The sequence below is a fragment of the Panulirus ornatus genome, chromosome 38 (assembly GCF_036320965.1).
Source record: "Panulirus ornatus isolate Po-2019 chromosome 38, ASM3632096v1, whole genome shotgun sequence".
NCBI lineage: Eukaryota > Metazoa > Arthropoda > Malacostraca > Decapoda > Palinuridae > Panulirus > Panulirus ornatus.
In genome coordinates, this window is record NC_092261.1 from 2,647,373 (window position 1) to 2,664,369 (window position 16,997).

Below are 16,997 nucleotides of genomic sequence, written 5' to 3' on the forward strand. Positions count from 1 at the left end.
TGGACTATGGCAGGTGGGTCTGGAAGTAGGACCTAGAACAAGTGTCTCGCTCTGGATCCTGGAGGACATTTACAGCAACCGGGTCTGGAACGTATTTTCCAGGGATGGATTATGGTCAAGTTGGTAGTAATTGGTTCAGGATCAGAACCCGGGAGCCAGGATGACACTGTGGGCTGAGCGTGACCAGGTTCACTGACCTTCACACATTTAGTGAGGTAAACACTTGACCACAGACGATGGTGGTGGCCAGTGTTGGCAGCTGTTGCGACAGGCAGGTGCCGGCCTGTCTAGTTGGTGGTGTGGTAGAGCAAGGACCAGCTTGAGCAGAAGGCTGGTAATTATGTGGCGAAGGGGAAAAAAAGGAAGGAAGAAAATTGGCTGTAACTTGTTGGTTTTGGATTACCGTGCATCATAGGTTAGAGGTGAGGTGCTGACGTCATGTAAGGCCGCATGACGTCATGTGGTCATTGTCCCGCGTCTCTCCACTTTCCTCCGATCATAAACTGACAAATATCATCATTTTATTATTAGAACGCTGCCTCATTTGGTGATAGTTCTTCTGAGATATTTGATATTTTTCTCGTGCTCAGGGGTTCCTCCTACGTGCTCTGGGGTCGTACCGTCGTGCTCAGGGGTTCCTCCTACGTGCCCTGGGGTCGTACCGTCGTGCTCAGGGGTTCCTCCTACGTGCCCTGGGGTCGTGCGGTCGTGCTCAGGGGTCGCACCGTCGTGCTCGTGTGTGTACCGCGTGGTTCAGACTGTGGTTCAAGGGGGGAGGTGCTCCCTCACCAGCTTATATAGGAGGAGAAGGATTGGACATCCCTATAGCATCACACACACACACACACACACACACACACACACACACACACACACACACACACACAAGGATAGACAGGTGAACTGACACAGACAGACACGGGGATAGACAGACGGACATACATAAAGACAAACAAGGGAATAGACAAATAAACAGAAAAACAGACTTGTACATAGACACATATAGACAGACACACATACACACATGCCTATAGACAGACAAATAAAGACGTATGCACGCACAGGTTATATATATATATATATATATATATATATATATATATATATATATATATATATATATATATATATATATATATGTATATATATATGAATTCACATTTATATGTAATCATGTATATGTTTGTTCGTCAAGTGTAGGTAAATGTTTACTTTGTTAGCTTCACTTTATATTCTAATTTAACATCACGTATAACAAGTGTTCTTCGTTACGTCGAGAATCTTTCATATCGTTGTTTACAAAGTCGATAAATAGGAGTTGTACTTATCTGTACAGGATAAACTAGCTTATACTGCGTTAGCTGGCTTCGTTAGCTTTGGTTAGTTATGATGATTTTTGAACACGACCTGACCCAACCTAACTGATCGAGCTTATTTTCCACGAATGAATAAAGTAAACTGGATGTGAGATTCAGAATGTAAACTGGTTGTGAGATTCAGAATGTAAACTGGTTGTGAGATTCAGAATGTAAACTGGTTGTGAGATTCAGAATGTAAACTGGTTGTGAGATTCAGAATGTAAACTGGTTGTGAGATTCAGAATGTAAACTGGTTGTGAGATTCAGAATGTAAACTGGTTGTGAGACTCACACTGATCATTGTTCTGAATTTCGATGATTGTAACCACTTTTCTTCCCTGGTGGTAGTTGATCAGGTTACTAATATACTGGCGAAATGAAAGTAGCTTATCAGTTTACCGAAATACACCCTCATGTTGTCTGTCCTGTGTGTGTGTTTGTACGGGTCTTTGTTTTTGTGTGTGCTGCTTTATTATTTACCTTGCATACTTGTGTATCTATGTAATTGTTCCATGTATCATATGTATACTCTTAGGTGTATATATGTGCATTTGTCAGTGATCACGTGTTTTAATTTGATTTGAAACGCAGGTGTAGAGAGTGTAAGATGTATGTTGGTCAAGATATGAGCCAAGAAGATGAAAGATCAGCATGATAGGTCAGGTCAGGTCATGACGATGAGGTGACATGGCTTCCAGGCCAGGCGAGGTCAAAAGTTATACTGCCCTCATGACCTGACCTGATACTGATTTATCAGATATTTTCTCTCCCTTGTTTACATCTTCCTGGGTAGGTCCATATGTACCCCTTCCTCTATATTTCCCTATTTCCTCCCCCTGTGTACCTTCCTCCTTCCTCTCTGTATCCCCTTCCCTCCTTTTATTAATCTGTATATTCCATCTATTAATCCATAAGTTTTTGTTCTCTTCCACGGTCACAAATAGCCTCGTTACGACCCAGTGGTCTGTTGCTGCTTGACTTCAGTGATATCCTGTCTTCCTCCATCTGCCTAACCTCTCCATCCCTCGTGGTCCTCCATCAGTGGCCAGACACTCTCTCCTCCGCCCTCCCTCCCTCCCACTGCCTGGTTCGTGGAGACTAATGGGATGGAGTCTCTGGTCGGCTCCATTACGTACTTCTCTTGATGAGTGAATAGAAAATTAAGTGAGACGAGGGAGGGAGCCGGGAACCTCCTGGCTATAAATATGCCTGCCTCTCATCTCCCCCCTCCTCCTCTCTCTCTCTCTCTCTCTCTCTCTCTCTCTCTCTCTCTCTCTCTCTCTCTCTCTCTCTCTCTCTCTCTCTCTCTCTCTCTCTCTCTCCTAACGCCTCTCATACCCACACACTCCTTTATTCAACCACCCTCGGTCTCATTCTTGATCTGCCTTCTTCCCTTCTCTCCAACTCTTTCCCTCGCTCGCCCGTCTCACTCCCCTCTCACTTCCGTACTCTCCCCTCACGTCCCCACCTGTAGCTCTTTACACTTGTGCCAACCCCACACCAGAACCCGTCTCTGTAGGTTCCACCCCACCTGTCCTGCATCCCTGACACGACCATATTCCAGTTCCAGACTCAAGGGTTGGCTGGAGTCTCCCTTCCAGCCTGGCTCTCGGATGTCAGCGTGTCCTGCCTCAACCTCCAGCCACCGCAGTAAGTATCTCGCTTAAATGTCTTTCCTCGACGCATCAACAGCCACTCCACCGTCTTGGTTCTGTGTTATAACGTTCTGTATTATCAGAGATGCCTAACCATCTTGTGACCCCTCAAATGGATAACCTTGTGTGACCTCTCACATGGCAAACCCAGTATGACCTCTCAACAGCTGTCCTGAGCCACAATGCAATTGGCCAGAGCCACGTGTGTTAACGTTTGTTTCAGTGATTTGTTTGTTTGTTTGTGTGTGTGTGTGTGTGTGTGTGTGTGTGTGTGTGTGTGTGTGTGTGTGTGTGTGTGTGTGTGTGTGTGTAATGCTCTTATAAAACCAAAACAGATGTACGTACAGATAGACACACACACGTACAATAAGATGCATGTTTACAGTGACAGTACGTGCTTTTACTCGCATACAAACATCTATACACATAGAAACATATACATTTATACACAGACATACAGATGCTGATATACACATACCAGCCAGTCCATACAGTCATGATACATTTATATATACAGAATGAGAAATGTGATCAAATACATAATAATAAGGTTTTCAAATTTCATATTAGATAATTGTATTTATGCCTAAGACATGCTTATATATATATATATATATATATATATATATATATATATATATATATATATATATATATATATATATATATATATATATATATATATATATCATGCAATAATCTCTACATACAGCTTTACATACGTGAATGCGTAGGTGCAAAATATTATTATACACAGCGCATAAGTAAGTGAAGGTTGAGGGAGGGGAAGTGAAGCAGGTAGCACATCCCCCATGCCTTGCTTGCATGCACAGTGTTCGCGTCCACCGGGGACGTGTACACGTCTTGGTGATCCACCAGTTGTGGATTCCTGATGATACAGATGGTGACTTGCGGGTCAGCGACTACCACAAGAATAGAAATCTATATATTACTCTTGGAGGACGACCGTACATACCACCCTTGAGTGTGATGGACCGACCTCTTGACCTGACGGTACAGTACGACCCTGGATGGTCAGGTCAGGAGGTCAGGCCGTCGTAGCCAAGGGTCGTAGCGTGGTAGGGCGAGTGCTCACATCATGTCACATGGGCGGTGATTGGTCGTCGTGACCATCAGATCGCCAGTGAGGGATGTGGTGGCTGTCACGTTACCTTGTTAGAAAGACGCGACTTTAACCTTCACGTACGTGTTGAGCTAATCTAACATTAACATTAGATAACCAACGACGTCTCTTAGAAAATGGATTTTGATCCATGATACACAGAATTTCTGCTGTGACCCCCAGCTCTCCAGGTCATGACACCGCCAGAGTGAGGTTGGGTAACGCGAACACCAGTGCCTGACTGAAGATATACATTATGTATAGATGGTGCATTAACTGTGATACAACAGTGTCCGTGCATACATACACACATGCTCGTACATTACTCTGAAAGCATGCATGAACAACATGCAAACTATAAGTTTAGAAAATCTAAGTCCTCTGAAATGTTTTGAAATCTCTTCTTATGTATATTTATATGTACACAGCTTAACATTTATATATATATGTAAGGAAAATACATGAATAGATATATAACATTACAGCTTTATATATATATATATATATATATATATATATATATATATATATATATATATATATATATATATATATATATATATATATATATATATATATATGTATGTATATATATGTATATATATATATATATATATATATATATATATATATATATATATATATATATATATATATATATATATATAAAGCCAAGGAAAGTGTTTAGAATTAGCTGTTGACTAACAATCGCGTGTCTCAGCAGGACATCGCTTCACCAGACATACACACACACAGTGCAGAAAAAACTACCAGTTGAATATTAATAAAAAAGTGGTGCCTGAAATGAAATTATATATATATATATATATATATATATATATATATATATATATATATATATATATATATATATATATATATATATATATATATAACGCGTGGGAAGGGAAGCATAAGAGACGAAAGTAAGTCAAACAATGTCAGCTTATTTGTAAGAGGGAGCTGTTAAAAATGTTAGATTTAACACACTAGGGGGGGGGGGGTTTGCTCGTGTACGAAAAGGGGGGGGAATGTATAAATATTTATATATGTATATAGATATGATATATCTATATACATATATAGATTTAGCTATGGTGATGGCTAAGACGTCACTACTGATGAGACTTATATAAAGGAGAGTTGTCAGCAAAGGTGGGGTGGGAACACGTGAGGTTAACTTACTTTCATCACATGTTGCTGGAAAGTAATCAATGGGAGACCATATAAGTGCGAGTAATCAAAGAAAGGTCACTTGGCACACTTCCTGTCTTATTATCACACTCAGTTATAATGACGAGATATTCAGCAGGTTCATCTTACACTCTAAATGCTTACACTATACAGAGGTACATGGTTGTATATCTAACTGGGATGGATGGTCAGACCTGGGGACTCACTGAAATGTAAGTAAATTATGAAATAATACTGCAACATAACTCGATAAAGATACAGAACTCCTATTATGACTTAGGTGACGAAAATTGGCAGGTCTTATTAGGGAAACAAAAAACGGTAATGAAAAGAAAACGAAGGATGATAGATAAAATGAAAAAACGAGAATGAAAAGAAAACGGAAAGATGGTAGATAAAACCTGTATAATGTAATGGAGTGTTGGCAAGAATCAGTTACATGAATTGGTATGTAATATGGTAACGTGGTAAACATACGTGGGATATGCTAATGTTCTTATTGATTTATATTCCTTGTAAACATGTCTTTCCTCCTTGAAACTAGAGTGTAGAATTCTTGCAGAAGTCAGTGTCTTTATTAATCATGAAGGATAAACTTTTTGTTTTTCTAGCTAATAATAACACTTTTAAAACTGTTTTGTTTTCACAAAATGGTTTTTAAAAATACAGTAAGAATGTGGTTTGGTCGTAACGCTACCTCGATAGAGCGGGAAAGGCAACCAGCCATATATATATATATATATATATATATATATATATATATATATATATATATATATATATATATATATATATATATATATATGTGTGTGTGTGTGTGTGTGTGTGTGTGTGTGTATGTATATATATATTCTTTGTATCCCATTATGCCATCCCCATTCTTTTCATCCTCCTCTATACCTGGTCTTCAGTCAGTCTGTCAGTGAAGCTCAAGTTGCTTTTCGGCTAGAGTGTCGAGTGCGACCATCAGTGTGAGTCAGTTGTGTAGTCGGCAATATGTTGACAGTGTCCGCGCCCGTGTGACACAGTGCGGCATAGACAGTCAGTGTAGACCATCAGGCTGTAGTCAGTGTTAAGAACAGCTCGACAGTGTGTTTCCCGTAGCGCTGTGGTGGGACGTAATCTCTGTCCACCATGTTCACAAAAGCAGTGTGTCGTTTTTAAAGCGATTTGTGACTTTAGAGTCTAATTGTTTACATGGGTTCCCAGACAAGCTCGTTACAACATGGAGTTGGTTGGTTATTTGGGTTGTAAAAGCCCATCAACTGCCAGGGTCATTACGCCCGTCAACATCAAGTTATAACTACCAATCCAGAAAATCTTGACCATCATCTTCATGTATTATGGTAACTCTAAAGCCACACACGCTCTCACTACGTGCATGGTTCCTGCCAACAAAACCACACAGGCTACAACGAAAAAGGAATATTATAAGAATATTCTCCATGTTTAGAATATATTAAGGCGTGTATCAATGATAGGCTGTGTTGGGGGAGCTTTTCTCTGCCTCTCTCTTCGTTAGAGAAGTCGTGAATTGTTAAAACTTGTGGTAAACGTAGGCCAGTTAGTCGGTGAAAATGTAAACCGTACTGCATCATCAGACAACCAGCTCTCTATATGTATTCACACACACACACACACACACACACACACACACACACACACACACACACACACGAACAAGGAGCTTCCCCATAATTAAACTATTACCTTAATTAGATTAGGAGTTGCGTGTAGAAGGTAAGGTGATGTCATACCAGGGCTCATATATCATGCACTTGAGTTGTGTAACATGTTCCAGACTACAGCATCTGTTGTACACATTAGGTTGTGCTCTTGGAATTAGATTCCACCGCACCGCACCCTACCCAATCCACGTATGCACGTCATTATGTTTCCCTGGGTTATAGTGCACAACTGTATCCTTTTTGCTGTATATCTTCAAAGTGTCTTGTTTATTTAATATGACATATCGTCCCAGAAGGAGCCACAGTAACTTATGAGTTTTTATGGTCTTAACTGTACCCACATAGTTGAGTCATTGTAAGTGTATGGCTTTAACTGCAACCTTGTAACCATCGTTTAGCTGGCATGGTGGTTGTGATGTTGTAAGTGTACATTTTTAACTGTTGCTTCCTGGTCGTGGGCGTTTGCGTCAAGCAACACCTGGCGGGACATGGTATGGTAAAGGTGATCACTGGGTGGGTGGCAGTGAAGGTTGTTTCATAACTGCTCGGGGAAGCATTATACTCTGAGTCGGAACTGTTCATTAAGGCCTCGAACGAAGCTTCAGAGAGAGAGAGACATTCCATGAGACAACAGGTCATCCACAGCCTCGAACCTCGGCCTGGCTCGAACCGATCGAGCGAGCAGCTTCAAGTGAACCCTTGAAATAGACTGGACGTCCCACACCTCCCGACAAGGGATCTGCCCACGAAAGTTCCCGCAGCCTTCCAATGGTGTGGGGTCCCACTACCTGGTATCTTAACTCATCTAGACCCCATGATGACTAGCCTAGAAAAAGTGATAGTGACGTCCATTGAGAAACAAACGCAGTGTCTTGTAAGAGAATCCCAAGTGTCGTGCACGGCGAAGACTCTGGCAGGGAGTATGGGGAAGGCCGAGCAAGCAACCTGTTCGTCAGACGACCATCATTATAAAAGATCGTGTCTCAGTGAAGGCATTCACACTGATTCGAAGCCCGCCACTGACACATCAAAGCACACGAACCCCACTACCATCGTTAAACTGAATATAACGATGTGTCGCGTTCACCAGTGTGCTGAGCCGTGTGGGTCTACATGTGAAGGTGATCCTTGTGAATCAAGAAGTTAGGAGCACTACAACGGACGGGTCAAGATTAATCCCCAGTGAGTGTGAACCGTATGAAGTCTGGCTGGCGGTGTCGTCTGCTTCAGCGCCACATGAATCCATGCAACGTTCCTCCCTCGGTCGCCTGGTGTAAGGCAGTACTGACTACCATCCACCAGTCTCTCTGGCTACAGGACTACCCTCGGTGAGGAGCAGCGCCCCACACGCCTCGTGTCTTGATGCTGGGGATGAACAGTCTCCCGTATCACGGTAAGAAACGTAGGAACTGTGACCACGTTAATCATTACCTGTTAACGGGCCTTCTCTAAATCATTACCTGCTACACTGTCATAACGAGTACGAGAATTGTCATGATTGTGTAATTAGGATATTACTATGGTTATTATGGGATTTAGGTAAATTTCAAGATCTGTTGACATAATTTCATTGTGATGACATGACAATGCTCATCCCTCATGAAAGGCAGTACTCTCTCAGACGGTAACTGCGGTGTGTTATGAGGAAGTCGTCTGAAAAACGCGTGAGGCAGACTACCTCACAGAAAACGTGTGAGGCAGACTACCTCACAGAAAACGGTGAGGCAGACTACCTCACAGAAAACGTGAGGCAGACAACCTCACAGATAACGTGTGAGGCAGACAACCTCACAGATAACGTGTGAGGCAGACTACCTCACAGCAAACGTGAGGCAGACAACCTCACAGATAACGTGTGAGACAGAAAACCTCACAGATAACGTGTGAGGCAGACTACCTCACAGATAACGTGTGAGGCAGACTACCTAATAGAAAACGGTGTGAGGCAGACTACCTCACAGAAAACGTGTGAGGCAGACTACGTCACAGATAACGTGTGAGGCAGACTACCTCACAGAAAACGGTGTGATGACTAACGGAGACAGCGATGGGTGGGGCATCGTCTGTTGTAGTGGCCAGCCATTATATTAATTGCGCTCCCAACACCAGGTGGGGGTTGTCTCCTGAATTTGTAGGTCTCTCTCTCTCTCTCTCTCTCTCTCTCTCTCTCTCTCTCTCTCTCTCTCTCTCTCTCTCTCTCTCTCTCTCTCTCTCACAGAGACCCTCGTCTATAATATCCCTCCAAGTGCGACCCATCTGGCTGGCCTCGTTCCTCACCCCAGGCCTCCCGTCCTCCAGTGTCCCCTGCTGTGGTGCCTCACGTTGGGTGACCGCCATTCTTCCCGTTGGTCCAGTCCAGGGCAGAAAGCCCTCACGTCTGTCGATCAGCATGATTACATCTTGATATTATGTCTGTACATGATGCAGTGGGGCAACGATGGTTCATGAACATAGTGGAGTATAGCGGTTATTGACATGACGAGGCAGATGTTGGCACAGATGTTTATATGTTCGTCATGCGAGCTGCGGGACTCCTTGCTCGTAAACCAACACACGTCGCTCCAGAAGGAGTGAATTACGTTGGGAAGGTTCCGGACCATGCTGGGCCGCTGGTGGATCATTGTCATCCGTGAACACTTGCTGCATAACACCAGAGATGGTTGAACACACCACGTACACCGACCCTCCCTCCCTCGCTTTGACCTGCTACCCTCCACCAGGTTAGGAGGCCGATCATCCACGCATGAACACAGTTGTTCACAGACGTACCACATCAACGACCCGCTACCGCTGCTGTGTACGATTATCATCTCCCGACGTCCTGGTTAACTAGGTAATGACCCTGAATAATTATTTATGAAACTAGATAATCAAGAGCTAAAAAATATTTGTCATGATTTTTTTCCCGAAAAATGGCGTCTGCTGTCTTGATTATACCCTATGTTGGCCTCCTTCCTGGTCTGGCCACCCAGCAACCTGTCTGGTAATACGCCATACGTAACCTCTCTTCCCCGCCAGAAATGTGTCTGACGTCACACGCACCGTATTAATTACAGTAATGATAGTGTACGAGCTAATCAAGGTAACGCACCTTGATTATAGGTAATTATACTCGACTTTTAGTTCCTAAATGTTTTTAACAGTGTCTAATCCTATAATGAAGCCTACTCCATATATATATATATATATATATATATATATATATATATATATATATATATATATATATATATATATTGACGTATGTCGATAGATAGATACATAGATGTACTGAGAGATAGATAAATAGATATGTGAGAGAGATTATGAATAAGAGTTGAAGTGAAAAGAAAACACAGAAGAGCACTTTGGGAGGGGCGACGCGGTGACACAGGCGACGGAATGTTGATGCAGAGTAGGACATGGTAAGGAACTCGCCGGTAATAAGGTGTTCAGGGAATATATTAGCTATCACATGGAGGAGGAGGAGGACCGTGGCACCGCGCACACGACACTGGAAAACCCAACTCGACTGTGTCTTAAAAAGTCAAATGCTTATAAACGGTCGACCATTTCCTGCAGTCAGTGAGGTTGTGCTGTCCGGACGGCCAGTTGTGAACAGTTGGCCACAACGTGTGATGAACACGTGTTGTTTGCTCCACGTGGCTGACTGTGAGCGTATGATCCCGCCACTGTGTGCCACTTTGTAGTTTCAAATGTTTCTCGCCAGTGGAGGTCGCTGCCTCTGGCCCAAATAAACGTCCATTTTTTATGAAGGTGTCGCTCTAGTTCCCCGAGGGGGTAAGACCACATACACTAACCGCTTCATATGGCTCACAACTAAAGGCACGGAGTTTGTGTAGTACAAGAAATTATGTATGATACACACACACACACACACACACACACACACACACACACACACACACACACCTCAACAAAAATAAACACATGGTAAATCTAGCTTGACCAAAAATGAGAATGCCTCTATATTTGATGATTTTCTTTTATCTAATATTAATAGTCGTCCCTTCACTTTATTGTATCGTCCACCGTTGTGTTCCACAGCACAGTAGTATTTGTAGCTGGGCCCACCCAGGCCCACGCATCAGAGTGTCAGACATGAAATTGGACACTTTAGCGAAAATAACACATGGCAACTCTATTTTGGGAGGGGAGAGCTGCCAGACACCTCGATACAAAGTTGGTCGGGTGCATTATTACTGCGCCACAGGTGGGTCGTCTCGTCCTTCTTATCTGTATGTTTATCGTTCTGTCATCGTCTCAATACTGGGAAATGTCAACGTGTTCAGACGCATGGTTGCAGCCACTGACCTTGAAATACCCTTTGCCAGTGCGTGTATCGAGGTCAGGAGAGAGAAGTTTAAAGTTATAAGGTCATTCGTTCCAGACGAGGCTACCATGAACAGGGGCAGCACAGAGGAGCGTGTATGGTCGTCAGATTATCTTAAACACATGGAGAAGGTGCTCAGGTTTTTTCATTTAGTGTTCTTAATGACTCCTGTCAGTCGGAGAGGCCGAAACCCAACGATCGCTGTGCTGGACTGTAGTGGTGTGAGGGTTAGTATGCACGTAGTCGTGCATTGTGCATTGCTACACGCGACCTGTGCATTCAGAACGGCCCAGCCTCGGCATGATTTAACCGTGAGAAGTGTTGCATTACGTTGCCAACAGTACAGCATCTTCAAGAATAATTTCAGGTACACTGATGCGTAATCGCTGGAGTGAAACTACACGGAACAGCCTATCATAGCATAGATAAATTTCTCACCGCCATTGGTTGGGAAAGTCCGTCTTGACGCCTAGCGTGAGCTGTGGTACGAAGCTGGCACAATGCTTTGGTACGAAGCTGTGGCGCGAAGTTTTGGTACAAAGCTGTGGTACGAAGCTGTGGCACGAAGCTTTGGTACGAAGCTGTGTGGGGTGGTCACATGAGAATGCTCCAGTTGTCTTGTTTTCTAAAGTTTGCTTCCTCATATTAAGGCTGTCGGGGCCAGATGAGTGTGTGTTCTTCACCTGTTGCTCTGGTGTCCGTTGGAGAGCGTTCCATCTGTTGTAGCTTCTGTTTTCAAGTTATATCTTGTCTCTGTTGTCACCCCCACATGCTTCCCGTCCGTCTCCGAGCTTTCGATATATCAAAATCTCAGTTATCCATATCAACTATCTAATCTTAAAGACCCGTATGTCCCTCACAGCCCTTATCATCTCCCTAAGGCTTTGCTATCTCTCCCAAAGCGACCATTAACTCTGAAGCATCTGGTGTCTCTCGCTGTCTCTCTTATGTGTATTGCCGTTCATCATCTCTGTATCAGTCCCCCTCTGTCTCCCATATCTTGACAAGCCTCATTCGCATTTCCAAGCGTCTCCTTATCTCTCTCTCTAAAATCCATTTTGTCTCTCTGGACCTCCGGGAATCTCTCTAAGCTTCTGTCTGTCTTTTCAGACCCCCCCCACAATCTCTCTGAGCTTCGTCTGTCTCTCAGCCTCGGTCGTGTGTAAGGCAGGGCCCCAGGAGAGAGACTGTGTGTATCGGGTGTGCAGTTCAGCCGGCATCAGATATATATGACAAATGATATTAAACTTTTCTCCCGCCGCACAAAAAGCATAAAGTTTGGAAGGAGAAAAGTAATCTTTGGAGGGTAGGCGTCTCCTGTCTGCTGCTGTTGCTAGGAGGAAGTATAGGGTACAGGTGTGTGTGTGTTGCTTGGGGGCGGGAGAGGGAGAGCTTAGGGTACAAGTGTATTGCTTGGGGGGGAGGAGGGTTAGTTTGATTTACAGCTGTGTTGTTAGAGGGAATCTTAGTTCAGAGTTTTGTCTGTCATACAAATCTTCCTCCTGTCATACCCTTTCCTTTAGTCTTCCTCTTGTCTTCCTTTCCACTTTCATCTTTGGCCTCCTTTCCTCCCATTTTCTTCATATTCCCACTTTCCTTCTTATATGTCTTCCTCTTCTCTTATTCCTTATTTTATCGTTACTCTACTTCCTCTTAATCTTTCCAGCCATTCCTCTATTCTCTAGTCAGTCTTCCTCTTACTCCTTCTCTCTCTTCTCTTTGTCTTCCTCTCACCCATCTTTCCCACGATCTTCTCTCCTTCTGTTCCCTCGGCCGTCCTTCCCTTTTCCTTCCATTGTTTATTGTCTTCCTTCTTCCTTCTAAATACTATTTTATTTTCCATTCCCTCTTTACTTGATATTCCATTCCTGCCCTCTTGTTTATTGGTCCTTCACTACGTTCCATCCTCCCTCCTTCCTCTTATCACTTACCTCTCGCCCTCACTCCTCCCTGTACCCTCAAGATAGGTGCTGGTATTTCACCCTAAACTCCCTCAGCAGGAGCCACACTCACCCTCTCTATGTGGTTCCCAACAGGTGACGTACGATGGACCCCCTTCCCCAGGATCGTGGGCATAGTCTCCCCCTTACCCTGCTCCAGGATCTACCGTCGCCCCCACCATCAACCACACCTGCAGCATTTATTTGTACTTGAAAGGTAAGTGGACGAAATACTGTATGCAGGGTCTACTGTAACTCTAGTGTGGCATCTATCGTCTCTTGAGGATCTGGGAGTTCCGTTGTCTCTGGATCGGATCTAAAGCCTCTCTGTGGCTCTGTGTTATTCCAGCGTGTCCCAGTGCTGTAGGATCGACCTCTCGCCGGAAGGACCTGATACTCTATCCCGTGGGATCTGCTCTCACGACGGTCCACGATTCAGGATCAGCCGATAATGTAGCAGGACTTAGTGTTAGTCATGAATCTGGTGGTGAAAAGGATGCTCACGTTTCTGTACGATGCACTGTCTTGATAGGACGCATGCTGCTGTAGGATGCACTGCTGCTGTAGGACGCATGCTGCTGTAGGATGCACTGCTGCTGTAGGACGCATGCTGCTGTAGGATGCACTGCCGCTGTAGGATGCACTGCTGCTGTAGGATGCACTGCCGCTGTAGGATGCACTACCCCAATAGCATGCACTGCTGCTATGGGATGCAGTGTTATTATAGGACGTACTTCTCCTATAGGATGCACTGCTATTTCAGGATGTACTGCTCCTGTGGGATGCACTGCTGTTATAAGATGCACTGCAATTTTAGGACGTAATAATGTAGGATCATTTGCCATTATGGGATTTACTAGTACTGCTACAGGATGCAATGGTGCTGTAAGATTCAATGTTGCAGTGAGATGCTCTTCTGTTATAGGATGTGCTACTAACGACTCCAGTTGGATGCACTGCTACTATAGAATGTAATGTTGGTATCAGATGCACTGCTCTTATAAAACCTGCTCTCTTTACCATCTTCTATATCTCATAGATACAGAATATTGTGCTATTATGGTCTAACCATCGTTAGAGGAGGTGGGAACGAGGCGGCCTTCTGTATCTTCCAGGTTCTCTGAAAGAGGTCAGGTGGAGGTGACCTCAGACGAGGGTTGTCATCATTGTTCAGGTGTGTGGTAGCGATGCCGTGTATGTGTCGGGAAATTTGTGAGGGACTTTTGTATGAAGTAGTTTGGTTGATTCCAAGCCACCCTTGCTCGTCCCCAATCGTCGTCTTGTTCTTTCAGAACCACTTAGCTGTTTGAATACGACGGTGCGACCCTTGGGTCTGAATGCCTGGCCTTTGACCTGATCGGGAAGGGTCAGGTCAAAGGCCAGGCCGTTATATCCTTGGGTGGCATCGTCATGAGAATACGAAGTGGAGCAGGTGTCGGGGATGGATTCAAGTCTCCGTGTTCATAGGGTAGAAAACTTTGGTTCAAAGGCTTAATGTTATCAAAGGGTTATGCCTCGCCTGTGTACGGTGTGTTATCGTGATCAGCCGGGGGTCTGCCACGCCGGCGGTAATAACGTAATGAAGGAAGAAGTGATAACCATGATAATTACCATTATATTAACGATAAGTGCAGCAGTGCTGAAGAGCCTAGTTAACCAGTTATCGACACGAGAAAGTTACATATCAAAAACTAATAAGAAAGAAGAGAGATTTTTCCTTTCATGAAGTCTTGACTCCACCGTTCGCTTATAATGTGTAGGAGTCTTTAGTGAATGGCATCACAGACCTGGAACCTCTTTTGAAGACCTTTCACCGTGATGTTTTTTTCTTTCCAATATACGCACTGACTCTGCGCAGTTGGATTATCGTCATGTGAGTTTCAGTGGTCGGGTGTAGATCCAGATCTTCGTGGTGCCAGAGTGTAGGAGTAGGATTTTCAGTACATTTTCTTCCTAAACCGTCTGAGATGTTGGTAATGTCTGGTACATGTGGATTACCGGCTACGTGTGTGGGTTAGACATTGATCTCTTCTCCTTGAGGCTAGAGGATCCATCATTTGAGCACGACGGTATGACCCTTGAGCACGACGGTATGACCCTTGAGCACGACGGTATGACCCTTGAGCACGACGGTATGACCCTTGAGCACGACGGTATGACCCTTGAGCACGACGGTATGACCCTTGAGCACGACGGTATGACCCTTGAGCACGACGGTATGACCCTTGAGCACGACGGTATGACCCTTGAGCACGACGGTATGACCCTTGAGCACGACGGTATGACCCTTGAGCACGACGGTATGACCCTTGAGCACGACGGTATGACCCTTGAGCACGACGGTATGACCCTTGAGCACGACGGTATGACCCTTGAGCACGACGGTATGACCCTTGAGCACGACGGTATGACCCTTGAGCACGACGGTATGACCCTTGAGCACGACGGTATGACCCTTGAGCACGACGGTATGACCCTTGAGCACGACGGTATGACCCTTGAGCACGACGGTATGACCCTTGAGCACGACGGTATGACCCTTGAGCACGACGGTATGACCCTTGAGCACGACGGTATGACCCTTGAGCACGACGGTATGACCCTTGAGCACGACGGTATGACCCTTGAGCACGACGGTATGACCCTTGAGCACGACGGTATGACCCTTGAGCACGACGGTATGACCCTTGAGCACGACGGTATGACCCTTGAGCACGACGGTATGACCCTTGAGCACGACGGTATGACCCTTGAGCACGACGGTATGACCCTTGAGCACGACGGTATGACCCTTGAGCACGACGGTATGACCCTTGAGCACGACGGTATGACCCTTGAGCACGACGGTATGACCCTTGAGCACGACGGTATGACCCTTGAGCACGACGGTATGACCCTTGAGCACGACGGTATGACCCTTGAGCACGACGGTATGACCCTTGAGCACGACGGTATGACCCTTGAGCACGACGGTATGACCCTTGAGCACGACGGTATGACCCTTGAGCACGACGGTATGACCCTTGAGCACGACGGTATGACCCTTGAGCACGACGGTATGACCCTTGAGCACGACGGTATGACCCTTGAGCACGACGGTATGACCCTTGAACACGACGGTACGACCCTTAAGCACCACGGTACTACCCTTGAGCACGACGGTATGACCCTTGAGCACGACGGTTTGACCCTTAAGCACAACAATACGACCTTAGAGCATTAGAGTACGATCAATAGGTACGATGGTCTGCTCTATGACCTAACCAGAAAGGGTCAGGTCATATACCAGGCTATCGTACCCATGGTTCGTACCATCGTGCTCAGGGGTCGTATCGCCGTCTTCAAGGGTCGTACCGTCGTGTTCAGTAGGCCATCAACAGGTGTCACACTGGTCCAATCCGACGGTGAGTTGGTAAATACATGTATCAAATGTGACCACCTCACGTTAACACAAGTCAGATGTGAAGGATGTTGGTGGTGTACCTTGCATTGTACACACGTCTTGTTAGAGGTAACACTTTGTTAGAAAATCAGATAATCTTAATATAATCCCATTAAGCAAGATAATCTCTTTTTCGTTATTATTAAAGAAAATGTGGTGTTTGCATTCGTATGGTCGAAATCGGGGTGGTGTTGGTGCTGTTTCTTAAGACATTAACCTGGATGGGTCGGGAACGTGAGGCTTGCAAGTAATTTGGGTACAAAC

General features: G+C 44.7%; 1 protein-coding gene across 5 annotated transcripts in view; it reads right to left on the reverse strand.

Annotated features, from left to right (window-relative positions):
• LOC139760795 (uncharacterized) overlaps positions 1–16,997 on the reverse strand; it is a 229,208-nt gene that overhangs the window by 81,827 nt on the left and 130,384 nt on the right. For 4 of the 5 annotated variants that reach the window (XM_071684401.1, XM_071684404.1, XM_071684400.1 and 1 more), the window contains exon 3: positions 5,322–5,336. The exons of the other annotated variant lie outside the window; for it this stretch is intronic. In XM_071684401.1, coding sequence (XP_071540502.1) covers positions 5,322–5,336 — 15 coding nt within the window. The remainder of the gene's footprint in view (positions 1–5,321; positions 5,337–16,997) is intronic. 5 annotated transcript variants of the gene reach the window in all.